Raw genomic sequence first — 16,577 nt, 5'->3', positions numbered from 1 at the left:
CTCGCTGACGCACAAGGCAAGTAGTCCCTGGAGGTGCTCCCGGCGTTGCGACGCTCAGAGTGTGGGGGATGGGGGGGCGCTCAGGCTATCTCCCGCCTCCCTGTCCCGGTGGAGTTTGCCCTCCAGCCCGGCATTTCTCTGTTGCATTCAGGGAAAGCGCATTTAAACCCCCCACGCTACTGGTGTTCTCCGCCCTTGCCAAAAAAAGCGATCAAGGAAAAAAAAAGCAAACTGTTCGTAGCTGGAAACTTTCGGATCTCGCCACCCAACGTGGGGATGGCGGCTGCTGCTAGGCCGGAACCGTCTGCAATGACAAAAAAGGTGTGGGCGGGAGGGGAGAACTGGGAAATGGGAGATCTAAGGAGGGACCGGGGAGAAGACCTCACTCACAGTCCCCCGAGGGCTCCAGACTGCATCTTCCGGCACTCCTGTCTGCTTGTGACCGCAGAACACGGCCCTCCCTCCCCCTGGCTCTGTGTCCCGCACACTCACAGAGGAAGAGCAGCCCGCGTGGCCAGAGCCGGGGGAGGGGGCCTCAGCGCGCGGGCCTGGCGCGCCCAGTCCCGGGTTCGCGGAGCCTCGCTCCGCCGCCCGAGGGGCCGTAGTGGGTGCGAGCCTTGCGCCCGTTGCACGGTCAGGGGCCACCCCACGCCGGCGGGACTGCGACTAGAAGAAATGTGGGGCTCTCCCGCGTGCCCCACACTGGGGTCGCTGGCCAGAAAGAGCAAACAAGAGTTGGGAGAGGGGCTGCGCCCGCGCGCCTGCGCAGAGCCAGAGCCGGCCCTCCAGGCTGCAAGGAAAGGAGCGTCAGAGGCGGCGAGGGGAAGGTCCTTTGTGGCACTCGGCTAGTTTCACGGCCGTCGGCCTCGTCCTCGGCTCCTCTTACTCCCGCACAGCGTGGCCCAGGCCCCAGAGTCTCCCTCGCCTTTCTTTCGACGTTGAGTCCCCCGAGGAATCACAAGGCGCTCGGAAGACTCATGCCTGCCCGAAACGGGTCCGAAATGTTTCCAGAGCCCGCGTCGTCCCCTCAGCTCCCCCTCCCGCAGAGGCCGTAACGGGGCGATGCTATCACCGCGGACACGGCCAGACGCTCGGAGCTGGAGGGAAGGCCCCGGGAAACGGCTCGGGCAAACGTCCGAACCATGGGCTCCGAGGCAGGCAGGGCGGACGACTCAGCGGGGGGTTTCCGGCGGGCATGGTGACTCCCTCCCCTCCCCCGCGATACTCGTCCCCCAAACACAACTAAAGGGAGAGTGCACTGTGCCCGGCTCGTGAGCAACCCGGCCCCGGGTGGTCCCCGGCCCTCACGGAGCGCCCCTGGGAGAACACCTCACACGACGCGCACAAGTTCAGAGTGGTACGGGAATGAAGGAAAGGAGTGCAGCGCGGCGCTGTGACAGGGAGGGGAAGACGGTGAGCCGGACGCACGACCGGCGAGCACAGAAGGGCCCGGGAGCTGCTCCGCGAGATACCAGCGAGCTGAGGCGCGAGGCTGGCTGGGAAGTAGTCCCGGCCGGGCCCCGGCCCCGCCCCTGCAGGGCGGAGGGACGCATCACGCAGGGGTGGGGAAGCCGGATCCGTGCGCAGGGTTGCTAAGGGTGAAACTTTTCATTGACTTTGCTCACTTCGGGCCGGGGCGCGGGAAGGTGCGGGTTGTTGGCTGAGGCAAGCCAGTGGCTCGGGCGACGCGGGGCCAGGAGGGCAGGACGGTCTGCCGGCGACAGCCCATACCGTCTGCCGTTGCGCGACACGAACCACCCTCCGATCCGCCATCCCCGCGTCGTCGCCGCTAGTCCACCCGCCCGCCCTCCGGCCCCCCGCTGCCGAGCCCGACCTCGTAAGAGCTGAAAGAAATTATTGAGAGTCATAGTCCATAGCCCCCTGCTTCGTCCCCCAACCCTCAACGACGAAAAGGACTTCGGTCCCCTGGCCCGGCGACGCCCGGGAAGGAAGGGAGAGCGACCTCCGCCCCGCGCTCAGGACCACCCTGGAGGGAGAAGCCGCCCCGCGGCCGGTAGAGCGCCCCGCCGCCGCGGAGACCCGAGTGAGTGCGTTGGGGGGCGTGCGGGCGGGGGGCCCGCCCCGAGACCCAGCCGGCCGGACTACCTCTTCCACCCCGCCCCACTCCCGCTTTGCTGGACTCTCCACGTTGCTGCCGCTCCCTCCCCGCCTGGCCAGCATTTTCTTTCCCCATCCAGCTTCCCTCCAGACCCCACTTTCCCCTGCTCCTCTTCTCACGCCATCTGTGCTCCTGGGGTGCCCAAGAGCTCCTTTTTCTCCCAGTTCCAAGAGTGGCCCTCTTCTGGGTGGGGTGCATTTCCTCCCTTCCCCGCCTCCCCCGGTTCTTTATATCCTAGCTACTCGCTAGATCTTCCTTGTTCTCCAAAGAAACATAACTCCCCCCACCGTTAAATAAATCCGAGGAAGGAAGGGGATCCAGGCCTTGTTTTTCTGCTTCTTTTCCCGTGTGCAGGGAAGGGGGGTGGTAATTGTTAATAGACTCTATTTCTGGCTCTGTGGAGCCTGAAGGGTGGAGGGTGGACACCCCCTTTGGCGACGGGACAGGTCAGTGGAGATTGTCCTTGGGCTACTGAGCCAGAGTTCACCGTTTCGGCTGAGCTCTTTATACTCTTCAGTGTTTTAATGGAAAATTGGGCAGAAAAAAGTACCCTTAGAGCAGTGCCAGTGAGTGGATTCTGCTTATCTTGGTAAGGTGCCTGCGAGGTGGGGCCCTACCCCCAAACTCCTTCCCCTCCTGTCCGGAGGATGAACTGTGCCCTTGACCACCAGAAATCTGGGAGGGGAAGGAGGGTGCAGAGAGGAGGCACAGCCGGCAGGCCCTCTCCCTCCCCCAGGAGAAACCAGAACCCCGCACAGCAAGCTTCAGCTTGGGGACCGGTGGAGGCCAGTCTCTGGTGCTACTCCGTATCTAAACGGTCTTTTTCTCCTTCTTACCCACCGTACCCTGGGAATGGGTCCTTCATCTCTGATTTTCCGGCAGAAAAACAATCCTATTGCTTTCTTGGGCTTCTACCCCCATCCCTCCGTGAAGCATAGGGGGAAAGAAGCTTGTGTGGGAGGAAGGATTAAGGAGGTTTAACACCCAGCGGGGGAGCTTGCCGAGGATCTGGTAAGTCTGGTCGTAAAGCAGACCTTGCAATGGGAGGAGACACACAGAATTTTAGTATGAGAAGATGCTCAGGTGTCAGGTGTACAGTTTTTTTCTTCTCTGCCTGGGAACCTTTTCCTATTCCCCTCTCCCGGATCTGGTTACTCAGTCTTCGATTAGAAATGGGGTGAGGCTTGGGCCCTGCTGGCCTTGGCCTGGCGCCTCCCCACAGCTTGACTGGAAATTTCTTTGGCCGAGAGGACGGGAGAACTGGGTTTGATTCCTGCCTTTCCTTTCCTGGCTGTTTGGGGTGCTGGAGCCGAGTCCGCTAGGCATTAAGTGAAAAAGATCCATTTCCCTTTGAATCCACCGTCCATCCAGCAACCCCACACGGACCGCCCAGGCCCTGGAATTCAGATTGGGTGGGGGGAAGGGGGTCGTGACCTTATCTAAGCCAGCCCACCCCCTTCACCCAGAAAAAACTCATTAGAAGCAGATCCTAGTTTCAACAGTAATGGGAGGCGATGAAGGGAAAGGTGGGAAAGTTAGGCTCTTGTAAAGCCTAGAGGATGTGGTGGGGCCATACAATACGGGGAGTAGGCCTTTTGGGTAGAATCTACATGAAATGTATTAGGCGATGGGAGGGGGGCGCCGACCCGCCTCAGCGCGCATGTGCATCGGAAACTTTTCCTGGGCTCTTCGACCCTCGGTCGGCTCCCCTTACCGGGCATGCGTATTGCGGCCAGTTGGGCTTTCGCAAAGTGCTCAGGGAAGTGTAGTGTGCAGGGAAAGTAGGTCACTCTTGCTATCGCCTGGTCCGGAGGTGTTTGAGGACTACAATTCCCAGAGTGCAGAGCGGGCCCTCACCGCCCGCCTCTCCGCCTACGTTTGGGTTGAGTCGAGTTTTCCTGGCTCCTGAGGAACATGGAGTGCCCTAGAAAGGGTCTTCATAGCCGAAAGGGGCCTTGTTGTCAGACCTAAGGTTGACCGGTCTGTGTCTAGGGGGAGATGATGAGAGACTGGGCGCGGTGGTGCAGTCAGTCAGCACCAGTCCTGGAAGCCTTTCAATACACACCCGCCTGTCTGGGCCGCTGCCTCTGGGACCAGCGAGTTGGGGCGGATCCCATGTCTCACCAAGGAGAGGAGCTGCCTGCGTTTGGCTCTCACTCCCCGGACAGCGGCAGGGCACTCGCATCCACCCGGTCTGTGACACCTGCTGGCCCCTCCGCACTTAGTTGAGTCCTGTAGTCCGTCATTGTAGGACAGTTTGCACATTTAAGGCTTAGAGGTGTCTGAGTATCTTTTTGGGTTTGGGGCTCAGTGGATTCCATCACCATTATCCCTCCTTTTCCTCTTTGAAACAGAATTTTCTTCTGAAAAACCTTCCGGCCGGGTGCGGTGGCTCACGCCTGTAATCCCAGCACTTTGGGAGGCTGAGGCGGGCAGCGGATAACCTGAGGTCGGGAGTTCGAGACTAGCCTGACCAACTTGGAGAAACCCCGTCTCTACTAAAAATACAAAATTAGCCGGGCTTGGTGGCGCATTCCTGTAATCCCAGTTACTCGGGAGGCTGAGGCAGGAGAATCGCTTGAACCTGGGAGGCGGAGGTTGCGGTGAGCCGAGATCGCGCCATCGCACTCCAGCCTGGGCAACAAAACCGAAACTCCGTCTCAAAAAAAAAATCTTCTGGCTAGGCAGTGGCTCACGCCTGTAATCCCAACACTTTGGGAGGCGGAGGCGAGCGGATCACGAGGTCAAGATTTCGAGACCAGCCTGGCCAACATGGTGAAGCCCCGTCTCTACTAAAAATACAAAAATTAGCCGGGCGTGGTCCCGCGTGCCTATAATCCCAGCTACTCGGGAGGCTGAGGCGGGAGAATTGGTTGAACCCGGGAGGCGGAGGTTGCAGTGAGCCAAGATGGCGCCATTGCACTCCAGCTCTGGGCTACAGAGCAAGACTGTCTCGAGGGGGGGGGGAAAATCTTCCTTCGCTTCTGACATTAGAGCAGGCAGACACATGCGCGCGCGTGTGACACACACACACACACCTTCCTCACATTTTTATCAGAAGTTCTCTCTGGAATCTGCACTGACTGAGGCTTCTTTTGAGCTTCACGCCCCACTTCTTCCCCCGTCGTCTTTCTCCTAGGCACCTGCTCTTTAAAACACAAGTCAGCACAAGGGATCAGAATCCAGGTTTAACTTTGCTGCTGGAAGTAAACAAGTGAGGATAAAATTCTTAGTGAAATTGGACAGAATTTTGCTCTCATATTTGCCCTTTCTAACAGGTTGACAAAAGGGAGATTTTGCTGTTGTTAAACACCTCACCATTTTTATTCTTCTTGCTCCCTTTTTTGGCCGTTTGTGCCTACACTGGGGTTAGAAAAGATCTTAGTGTCCTCTGCAGCCACTTAAGCGAATCCCTTTACTTGTTCCCTTTATTGACAGGTAGTTATTTCTGAGCTTTCTAATCTTACCATACTTCCATAAGTATTTTATATATAAGCTCTAGAATTTGTTCATAGCTTTTTAAAAAATGAACAAACTCCTCTGAATGGCCACTCCTATCTTTAGCTAAAGACAAGCCAGCACCAGTGCTTTAATCCTCTGCTCCATAAGCTTCTTGCAGTCAAAATTAGAGCCTGAGCTGATAGAGCAGAAAATCTCATTCTGGTTGTCCATCATTTTTGTAAGGTTCCACCCCACAGCCATCTGGTCCAGCCTGTTCTCTAATTAAAGAGGCAAAGGTGGCATTATATGCTTCCTTATTTGTGCGGCAACATCACTGAGGTATAAATTGGTGTGCAGCTTTAGTTGCTTATGCTGCAGAAAATGGTTAGCTAGGCAGGGCTGATGACAGTGGTTCTATTGTATTTTGGGGTGGGAGGCTTATTTCCCAATGACTTTGGCCTGCATTTAAAATGCTCTCATTTTGAGGCCGAACTGTTCAGGAGTAGTTAACTTGGAAGGCAATTATGCAGCCAGGTTTGAGGAGGCTTAGAAAGGTGTAGAAACCCTTTGCTCTCAGTGGAAATACCAAGAGGTGCATTTTAAGAGGCCATGCAGTACCTTGGGAGAAGTATCATATGTTGACTTCAGTCTGTTTTAGATTTCAAAAATACTTTGGAAACACTGTCTTTAACAACAGGTTCCATTCTAGGGAACCAGTATCAACTTTCCTCACAACTTTTTTTTCTTTTTTCTTTTTTTTTTTTTTTTTGAGGCAGAATTTCTCTCACTTTGTCATTCAGACTGGAGTCCAGTGGCATGATCTCGGCTTACTGCAAACTCTGCCTCCCAGGTTCAAGCGATTCTCTTGCCTCAGCCTCCGGAGTAGTGGGATTATAGGCATCCGCAATCATGCTGGGCTAATTTTTGTGGGGTTTTTTCTGTTTTTTTTTTTTTTTTTGAGAAAAATCACTCTTGCCCAGGCTGGAGTGCAGTGGCGCAATCTTGGCTCACTGCAACCTCCGCCTCCTGGGTTCAAGCAATTCTCCTGCCTCAGCCTCCTGAGTAGCTGAGGTTACAGGCGTGTGCCACCACACCCAGCTAATTTTTTATTTTTAGTAGAGACGGGGTTTCACCATGTTGGTCAGGCTGGTCTCGGACTCCTGACCTTGTGATCCGCCCGCCTCAGCCTCGCAAAGTGCTGGGATTACAGGCATGAGCCACCATGCCCGGCTAATTTTTGTGTTTTTAGTAGAGATGGGGTTTCGCCACGTTGGCCAGGCTGGTCTTGAATTCCTGGCCTCAAGTGATCCACCTGCCTTGGCCTCCCGAAGTGCTGGGATTACAGGTGTGAGCCACCACACCTGGCTCTTCACAACTTTTTAGTCTGCTCCTTGTTGGACACCTCTATGGACTATGTGGCCCTTCAGACCTCTGTTCCTGAGAGAAGGCTCATGGTTCTGGTGGGTAGTTTTGTATCTGCTGATGAGCCTGATCCTCATAAACAGAAAGCCCTTTATTCTTTCTACTATTCTTTTTTTTTTTTTTTTTTTTTTGAGGTAGAGTCTTGCTCTGTCACCCAGGCTAGAGTGCAATGGCACGATCTCAGCTCATTGCAACCTCCGCCTCCTGGGTTCAAGCGATTATCCTGCCTCAGCCTCCCGAGTAGCTGGGACTACAGCTGCGTGCCACCACGCCTGGATAATTTTTGTATTTTTATAGAGATGGGGTTTCACCGTGTTAGCCAGGATGGTCTCAATCTCCTGACCTTGTGATCCACTCGCCACGGCCTCCCAAAGTGCTGGGATTACAGGCGTGAGTCACCGTGCCCGGCCTCTACTATCCTTACTTTTTATACCCAAAAAAGCCCTGAAATTGGTCTGTATTGATCATTAATAGACATTTGAGGCTGAGGCACGTGGATCACTTGAGCGTAGGAGTTCAAGAACAGCCTGGGTGACATGGCAAAACCCCATCTCTACATAAAAATACAAAAAAAAATGAGGCTGGACATGGTGGCTTAGGCCTGTAAACCTACCACTTTGGGAGGCTGAAGCAGGTGGATCACTTGAGGCCAGGAGTTCAAGAGCAGCCTGGCCAACGTGATGAAACCCCGTGTGTACTAAAAATACAAAAATTAGCCAGGTGTGGTGGTGCATGCCTGTAATTCCAGCTACTCAGTAGGCTGAGGTGGGAGAATTGTTTGAACGTAGGAGGCAGAGGTTGCAGTGAGTCGAGATCACGCCACTGCATTCCAGCCTGGGTGACAGAGTGAGACTTCATGTCAAAAAAAAAAAAAAAAAAAAAGCCAGGTGTGGTGGTACATGCCTGTAGTCCCAGCTACTTGGAGGCTGAAGTGGGAGGATCACCTGAGCCCAGGGAGGTGGAGGCTGCAGTGAGCTGTGATCCTGCACCCTAGCTTGGGTGACAGAGTGAGACCCTGTCTCAAAAAAAGAAAAAGAGACCAGGCGCGGTGGCTCATGCCTGTAATCCCAGCACTTTGGGAGGCTGAGGTGGGTGGATCACGAAGTCAGCAGTTCGAGACCATCCTGGCCAACATGGGGAAACCCCGTCTCTACTGAAAAAAAAAAAAAATTAGCCAGGAGTGGTGGTGCACGCCTGTGATCCCAGCTACTTGGGAGACTGAGGCAGGAGAATCGCTTGAACCGGGGAGGCAGAGGTTGCAGTGAGCCGAGACCGTGCCATTGCACTCCAGCCTGGGCGACAGAGCAAGACTCCGTCTCAAAAAAAAAAAAGAAAGAAAGAAAAAAAAATAGACATTTGAAGAAACTTAGAGATGAAGTCTGTGTTGGAGGCTGGGAAAAGAGGGAAACCAGGGTATTCTGAGTCCTGAGTGTTCTTGTGGAGGGTTTGGGAGAGGCATAGTTGTGGCACCTCTGCTGACTCCCATGTGACCTTCTCTGTTCCTCAGAACTGAAATGAGGGTTAACTAGATTCAGCCACTGTCATGCTGCTCCAGATTGACCCAGTGAGTCTTCTCTGATACATTCACCCCAGAAATCTTTTTCTGAGGATTTAATCCAAAAATGCCCCTTAAGGCCGTGTGTGTTGGCTCATGCCTGTAATCCCAGCACTTTGGGAGACCAAGGCAGGCGGAACACTTTAGGTTAGGAGTTTGAGACCAGCCTGGCCAACATGGTGAAACCCCATCTCCACTAAAAATACAAAAACTAGCCAGGCATGGTGACGGGCGCCTATAGTCCCAGCCATTCAGGAGGCCAAGGCACGAGAATCACTTGAACCTGGGAGGTGGAGGTTGCAGTGAGCCAAGATCACGCCACTGCAGTCCAGCCTGGGCGATAGAACGAGACTCAGTCTATACATACATACATACATACATACATACATACATACATACATAAAATTAAATTAAATTAAATTAAATGCCCCTTAAGAGCCATGGGCCCAGGCCTGAGAATTACAGGGAAATGTGTTGGGGCAGGTGTTTAGAAAACTCAAAATCCCCAAGCCTGAAATTAGCACCTGGATACTTCAAGCTGGATCCAGAAAGGATTTGAATCAAAATCCAGCCCCAAGTCTTTCATAGGACAGAAGATGCCCTTGACAGTTCATAGAGCAGTCATGTCTCTTTGCTTAGCTCAGCAGCGCAGCCTTGCCCAGAGGTCTGGCTAGGAACATGTTCTGGCTCTGCCTCCTCTCAGAGATGGCTCTTTCAGTTCAGTTTCTCCCCCAGCATGAGCCCCGGAGCTGCCCTTTTGGAGAAAATGAGATTAGGATCACTGGCTCTCAGGACCTCACAGATCATCTTCCTGAGACATGAGGCTGGCCCAGGCCAAGGGAATAAACCTTTTTGACCTCAGTGGGATCTGGCTGTGAGAGAATCCCAAAATAACAATCTGGTGTTTATCTTGGGCTGCCTTCTCTCCGGGGTTCTCAAAACACTTGATAAATCTGATCTGCTGCCGAGGACAGGTGGTCAGACAGTCCCTGGGAGACTGAGTGATGATGGGTCCCTACCGGAGGCTGCAGGGTGATGGAAAATTTCTTTCCTCTGCCACCCTCATCACTTACATTCTCACCAGAAACTACAGAGATTCCCCCTCCTTTTCTCTGCTTCCCTGTGGCAGCCCCGAGTCAGCAGTTCCCTTGTTGGTCCACATCTCTGATTGTGACAGGTCTTGCCTTTTTCCTGGGGCTCATGCTCTTGTCTTATGTCTTATTCCTTTTTTTTTTTTTTTTTTTTTTTTTTTTTTTTTTTTTTTTTGAGACGGAGTTTCGCTCTTGTTACCCAGGCTGGAGTACAATGGCGCGATCTCGGCTCACCACAACCTCCGCCTCCTGGGTTCAAGCGATTCTCCTACCTCAACCTCCCGGGTAGCTGGGATTACAGGCATGCACCACCATGCTCGGCTAATTTTTTGTATTTTTAGTAGAGACAGGGTTTCTCCATGTTGGTCAGGCTGGTCTCGAACTCCCGACCTCAGGTGATCCACCCGCCTCAGCCTCCCAAAGTGCTGGGATTACAGGCATGAGCCACTGCACCTGGCCAGAGTTCTTAAATCAGTTCTGCAAACCCGGACTGAACCAGACAGCATACACACCCATGGGGCCCATGATGACAGATGGATGTGACTGGAGTCCAGGCCCCCAGTGAAGAATTGGCAGTGCTCTTTCCTGTTCAGTGACCTGTATCCCTTTTCATTTAAGGAGGACAACCAAATATTTTAAACTTACATCTTAGTCTGTGACAGTTTGGGGGCACGACTTCACCAAGATATTGCAGAGACAGCAAGAGACTTCTTCTTCACCTGATTTAGGGACTTGATTTTTTTAGTGTCATTCATACAGTGACCTGAATTCTCAAGATGGTGGAAAACACAGCTTCCCTATTTCTTTAGAATTACTTTAAAATAGTAGCTTTTTTTTTTTTTTTGAGATGGAGTCTCGCTGTGTCGCCAGGCTGGAGTACAGTGGCGTGATCTCGGCTCACTGCAACCTCTGCCTCCTGGGTTGAAGCAATTCTCCTGCCTCAGCCTCCCAAGTAGCTGAGACTACAGGCATGCGCCACTATGCCCAGCTAATTTTTGTATTTTTAGTAGAGATGGGGCTTCACCATGTTGGCCAGGATGGTCTTGATTTCTTGACCTCGTGATCTACCTGCCTCAGCCTCCCAAAGTGCTGGGCTTACAGGCGTCAGCCACCGCGCCCGGCCAATAGTAGCTAACTTTATCAATTACCTTTTAATTGCCAGGTACACTGTGAGGCAGTTTATATCCTTGAACTACCTTAACTTCATGATGGCCTCATGTTACTAATGAGGAAACTAGGGCCCACAGTCAGACATGAGCCACTGGTGGGGTAGAAATAGGCTCCTGGTTCTGTGTGATCCAAAGTTGGTGCTTTTCTGTCTATCCCTAGCTGTTGGTCACCACCAGCTTTCTGCATATTTTCTCACGGTGCCTCTCATTTCCCAGAGCCGCCTGGAGCCCAAGGCTGTACACGTGCCCTGTGCTGATTCTCTGCCTAGGAAAGGACCATGCAGCTAGAGATCAAAGTGGCCCTGAACTTCATCATCTCCTACTTGTACAACAAGCTGCCCCGGCGCCGGGCAGACCTGTTTGGGGAGGAGCTAGAGCGGCTTTTGAAAAAGAAATATGAAGGCCACTGGTACCCTGAGAAGCCACTGAAAGGCTCTGGCTTCCGCTGTGTTCACATTGGGGAGATGGTGGACCCCGTGGTGGAGCTGGCCGCCAAGCGGAGTGGCCTGGCGGTGGAAGATGTGCGGGCCAATGTGCCTGAGGAGCTGAGTGTCTGGATTGATCCCTTTGAGGTGTCCTACCAGATTGGTGAGAAGGGAGCTGTGAAAGTGCTGTACCTGGATGACAGTGAGGGTTGCGGTGCCCCAGAGCTGGACAAGGAGATCAAGAGCAGCTTCAACCCTGACGCCCAGGTGTTCGTGCCCATTGGCAGCCAGGACAGCTCCCTGTCCAACTCCCCATCGCCATCCTTTGGCCAGTCACCCAGCCCTACCTTCATTCCCCGCTCCGCTCAGCCCATCACCTTCACCACCGCCTCCTTCGCTGCCACCAAATTTGGCTCCACTAAGATGAAGAAGGGGGGCGGGGCAGCAAGTGGTGGGGGTGTAGCCAGCAGTGGGGCGGGTGGCCAGCAGCCACCACAGCAGCCTCGCATGGCCCGCTCACCCACCAACAGCCTGCTGAAGCACAAGAGCCTCTCTCTGTCTATGCATTCACTGAACTTCATCACGGCCAACCCGGCCCCTCAGTCCCAGCTCTCACCCAATGCCAAGGAGTTCGTGTACAACGGTGGTGGCTCACCCAGCCTCTTCTTTGATGCGGCCGATGGCCAGGGCAGCGGCACCCCAGGCCCGTTTGGAGGCAGTGGGGCTGGCACCTGCAACAGCAGCGGCTTTGACATGGCCCAGGTATTTGGAGGTGGTGCCAACAGCCTCTTCCTGGAGAAGACACCCTTTGTGGAAGGCCTCAGCTACAACCTGAACACCATGCAGTATCCCAGCCAGCAGTTCCAGCCCGTGGTGCTGGCCAACTGACCATCTACCTGCCCGTGGGGCCAGGAGCACCCAAGACCACAGAAAAGAGAAAGGAAAGGCCAAAAAAAAGAGGAAAAGAAAAATGTACAAAAAGATTTTCGATCTTCTCACTCTTACTTCTAGAAAAAAGATCCAGCCCAGGCACGGAATGGGAGGGCCCTGCAAAGCACCCAAGTGTGTTTCACTCACCCCTTACCGCTCGCCCACCGGCCTGTGATTTATTTGGTTGGTTTGGGTTTTATATTTCTTTTTCTTTTTTTTTTTCTTACATGTAGTTTTCTATATAACATCTTTAATGAGTGGCTTCCTGTGCTAAGAATGGTCCAGATGTGAACTGCTGCTCCCTGCTCCTCCCTTCCTCCTTCACACTCCTAGTTTAGGATTGATGTGTCCAAGCTCATTGGGAAGAAAGAGCTGCAGCTGGAGCCTGACCCTCCCTGGAACAGGGAGAGGCTGGCCCGTGTCACTGCCTCTGTCACCCAGCTATCCTCGCACTCAAAGCCATCCAACCTCAGCAGGCCTTCTCGGGCCCTGCCACCTGAATAGGTCTGACCCCAGTCCCCACTCCCTTTCAGGCTGGGCCACAGGGAGCTGCTGGCTGGCCACTTGACACCCTCCCCCTGGAGCTGATGTCTATGACTACAGGGAGATTAGCACTTCGTCTAGTGAAACTCCTTTCATCTCTGTCCTATGGCCCCACCCCACCATTCCCTCTAGGCCCAGACCATCATCATGGCCCTGGCCATTGATGTGTATGGGCTTTCTTTCCCTCATGCAGCCCCTTCTTCCCCAGGCTGGATGTTGTGGGTAGGGAGGGGTGTGTGTGTGTGTATTTGGTTTGCTGTCCTTTTTTAAAGGATTCCAAGCCATGTGAAACTTCCCTTCTGGATGTGATTCTGGGTTGCAGCAAGTCCTTATTTATATGTGAGGCTGGGGAATGGGCTGGGGGTATTGGCAGTCCTTTTGCAGGGCAGTGTGTGTGGTGGGGTGACACCGCTATGGCTTAGCCCAAGACACTCCCAGAGGAAAACACTGCAGAAGGAACTGGTTTGCAGACTGTGGAAGGATCTGCAGTTTTGTTTTTGACCAAAAAAATAATAATAAGTTAGCTCTGAAGGGCAGAGGGAATACCCAAGCCCCTGATGCCTATGAGAAGTCCCTGGACTTCAACCCTCCTGTTGTTTGGCCTTAGCCCAGAGGGAGCTGCTCACCTGAGCACCCTTGGGGGTGGGCAGAGAGGCAGGGTGGGATTTTAGAGTTAGTGTCTGTGTGGGGGCAGCCCTGAGCCTGGAGTTGAGACTTTGGGGTCTCTTAGTTTGGAGGTGTTGAGTGCATTTGTGCCCCTGCCTGGTTGAGAGCTTCTTGGTACCTCTTGCCACCCCTTCTCACTGCCCTGACCCAACCCCACTGGACCTTGATGCTGCGAGGAGTGGTGTCCTGACGGACTCAGCACTCCCGCCTGATGTATTGGATCATAGGAGAGCACTTGCTCTCCTGCCTCTGCCAGGAGAGGGCTTGTTCCTCCAACTCTAGGAGGCCAGGCAAGCATGGACAGGAGCCAAGGGAGCAGGGTCATTAACTTTTTCTTCTTTGCAAAGTGGGCACTTGGCATCAGGGTCCCAATCACCAGAAAGCACCAAAGCCCCTGGCACCCCACCCACTCCATCCTACCCAGGGACCCCAAGTAGGCAACTGCTATGGCAGTGGGTCCAGCCCAGGCCAGCACTGCCAGCCTCCTCTCCCTGCAGTAGGCACCAGCTCTACCTCCCCCGGCAGGCAATGTCCTGGCTTCTCAGCCCAGCACCATCTGTTCCCCTAGACTTCTCAGGGGCCAGCCCAGTCTGGGCCACCCTTTCCCTCATCCTCGGCTCCCACACAGGTGACAGGCCCAGCAGATAGCTTCTCTCTGGGAAAGGTTGGATGCTGCCTTACATCCCCTTCTAGCCCTCCTCCCATCCACACACACAGGCACCCACCCACACCAGGTCGGCTTGTTTCTCACATGTAGGGAGAGAGGGGAGACCAACCCCTTTGTGTCTTTTGAAATACGAAGAAAAATGTGTGTTCAGGAGCATGACTCCAGTGCTGGGCTCTTGGGCCCAGTTCAGTCTGTCTTGTCTCAAATCTAGGCATTTTTGCTTCAATTTTATTTTTTTTAAGAATACAAAAACAGAAATCTGCACTAATTTACCTGGTTTCGTAGGAAAACTTTTTTTTATTTTTTACATTTTTTGGTGTCCGTTTGTATTGAATAATTTGCTACATTTGTAAAATGTAAGAGGTATATATAATATATGTATATTTCTAACGTAAAAAACATAATTTTTTTCTTTTCAAGATTTTTTCTTAAAAAGATGAGAGAAACATATTTTTTCAGGAAAAACAAACTTTAAAAAAAAAAGAGGAGAAATAAAACCTTTTCTCCCCTTTCCCCATCCTCTATCTATCCCTCTTTCCCAGGAACAAATCAAAAGGTGGATTATCTTCTGAAGAATGGAAACTGTTAGTCCAGAATGATGTCTTTTTCTCAATGCAGTGAGTTATAGATTCTCTAGTTTTCTCCCTAGGGATGGGAAGGGGGCATTGAGGCAAGCCTGGAGAGGAGCCCGGGGAGCAGGGTCATGAACTTTTTTCTTTAGTGAAGGAGGAATACAATCAAGGGTTTTGTATTCAGAATGTTGTGCAATATTTTGGAATGGGACATTGGTGTGTTTAGAGATTTTAGTTTAAAAACAAAACAAAAAGATCAAATCTGTACAGTTTCTATTGTTCCAGATTTTTTTAAGTTTGTATTAAAAGCATGATACATAATAGCCTTCTGCCTGCTCCTGGCTTGCTTGGTTTCTGGGGTCCCTTTTGGGATGGAGAGAATGGGAGTGGCCCAGCCCTTACAGACTCCAAGAAACGATTGGTCCTCCTTACAGTGACAGCCTCGGATGGATATAACTGTCCTGGTGCCCCTTCTTGACCACCTATCCATCCCATCAACACAGGATACATCATTGTGCTTGCTACCGAAGATGCTTTTCTACACTGGAAACAGGTTCCACAAAGTTAGAAACCGCTCCAGTTCCCTTAGCCAGTTGGTGGTGGCAGCAGAGCCTGGAGAACGGGGTACTTCATGGCTCTTTAGGAATTGTCTATTCCTGGGGGGAGGAGAGAGGGGACAGCCTCCAGCCTACTCTAGATCTAGTACTTGATCCTTAGTACTAGATCCTTAGATGTGGGCAAGGATGAGAACAGCTTGCCTAAGCCAGGTTCCATCCAAAAGCCCGGTGCTTGGATTCTCAACCCTTTTCTTGGGCTGGACAATTTCGGAGCTGCCTTAAGAGTGAGACAGCCCAGCCCAGAGAAAGCCACCCTTCTGCCAGTGGCCGATTTCCTTAGGAGCTCTGCTATCTCCCAGTGGCCCAGGCCATATTTTCCCCTTCCCAGGGCCTGTGCCTATCAATGCTGCCCATCTAGGAGAGAAACCTCCCACCTTGGCCTCCCTCTCAAAGTGCTGGGATTATGGACGTGAGCCACCATTCCTCATCCTGTTGAATTTTCACAGGGATTGTTCATCCTCACAGGGATTGTCTCCATTTTGCAGTTAAGAAATAGGCTGGGTGCAGTGGTTCACATCTGTAATCCCAGCACTTTGGGAGGCAGAGGCAGATGGATCACTCGAGGTCAGGAGTTTGAGAACAGCCTGGCCAACATGATGAAACCCCGTCTCTACTAAAAAAACAAAACAAAACAAAACAAAAAACACACACAAAAATTATCTGGGTGTGGTGGCGAGTGCCTATAATACCAGCTACTTGGGAGGCTGAGGCACTAGAATCTCTTGAACCCGGGAGGCGGAGGTTGCAGTGAGCTGAGATCGCACCATTGCACGCCACTTGCTCTGGGTGACAGAGCAAGACTCCATCTCAAAGAAACAAACAAAAAAGAAATAGGCGCCAACTTAGATTACCCGAGACTCATAAAACTAGTAAATGGTAAAGATTTTGACTCGTGTCTGATTTTTTCATTTATTGATCCAAGTGATACTGGGCAGCGTCAGTTCTTGTCCACTGGAGAATAAATCAGACAGTGTCTGCCTTCCCAGAGTTGACATCTCACATGCATTTGATACAATTATAACTGCTATAGAAGAGTGATACAGGTTAAGGGTGGCAGGGGATGACCTTGCCACCTCTACTGCCACCACTGGGCTGGGGTAGGGGGCAAACAGTTCTGGGGCATCAGTGGGGTAAGGGGCCTCCTCAGGCCCCTCATTCCCCAAACAGGCAACGCTGAGCACTCCCCAACCAAGTTTGCGAACTGGAAGGCCCCAGGACAAACATCCAACTTCTGGACAGGTTGCAGGAGGCCTGATGTCCAGCCCCTCCATGGGCCACTTCCCCTCTGCAGGGCCTGTTGAGCGGAGGGAGGCCCCCATCCAGGATAACGAGGCCCTGGCCTGCCAGACACAGGGCCATT

At 52.7% G+C, this 16,577-nt stretch overlaps 1 protein-coding gene across 2 annotated transcripts; it reads left to right on the top strand.

The window, feature by feature from the left end:
- The first annotated feature begins 477 nt into the window (after positions 1 to 477).
- TOB2 (transducer of ERBB2, 2) lies at positions 478 to 14,923 on the top strand. Of its 2 annotated transcripts, none has more exons than XM_515158.9 (2): positions 478 to 2,044; positions 11,014 to 14,923. In XM_515158.9, the coding sequence occupies exon 2, from the start codon at positions 11,076 to 11,078 to the stop codon at positions 12,108 to 12,110; it is 1,035 nt and encodes a 344-aa protein (XP_515158.5). In that variant the 5' UTR covers positions 478 to 2,044; positions 11,014 to 11,075; the 3' UTR covers positions 12,111 to 14,923. The 2 variants fall into 2 exon arrangements, with proteins under 2 accessions (XP_515158.5, XP_063663998.1); XM_063807928.1 differs by lacking the exon at positions 478 to 2,044 and adding an exon at positions 2,879 to 3,130.
- The last annotated feature ends 1,654 nt before the right edge of the window (positions 14,924 to 16,577 follow it).

This window comes from Pan troglodytes, chromosome 23 (assembly GCF_028858775.2).
Source record: "Pan troglodytes isolate AG18354 chromosome 23, NHGRI_mPanTro3-v2.0_pri, whole genome shotgun sequence".
NCBI classification, from domain to species: Eukaryota; Metazoa; Chordata; class Mammalia; order Primates; family Hominidae; genus Pan; species Pan troglodytes.
The sequence above is the reverse complement of the archived record's forward strand: the minus strand, read 5'-3'. Positions and strand labels throughout refer to the sequence as shown.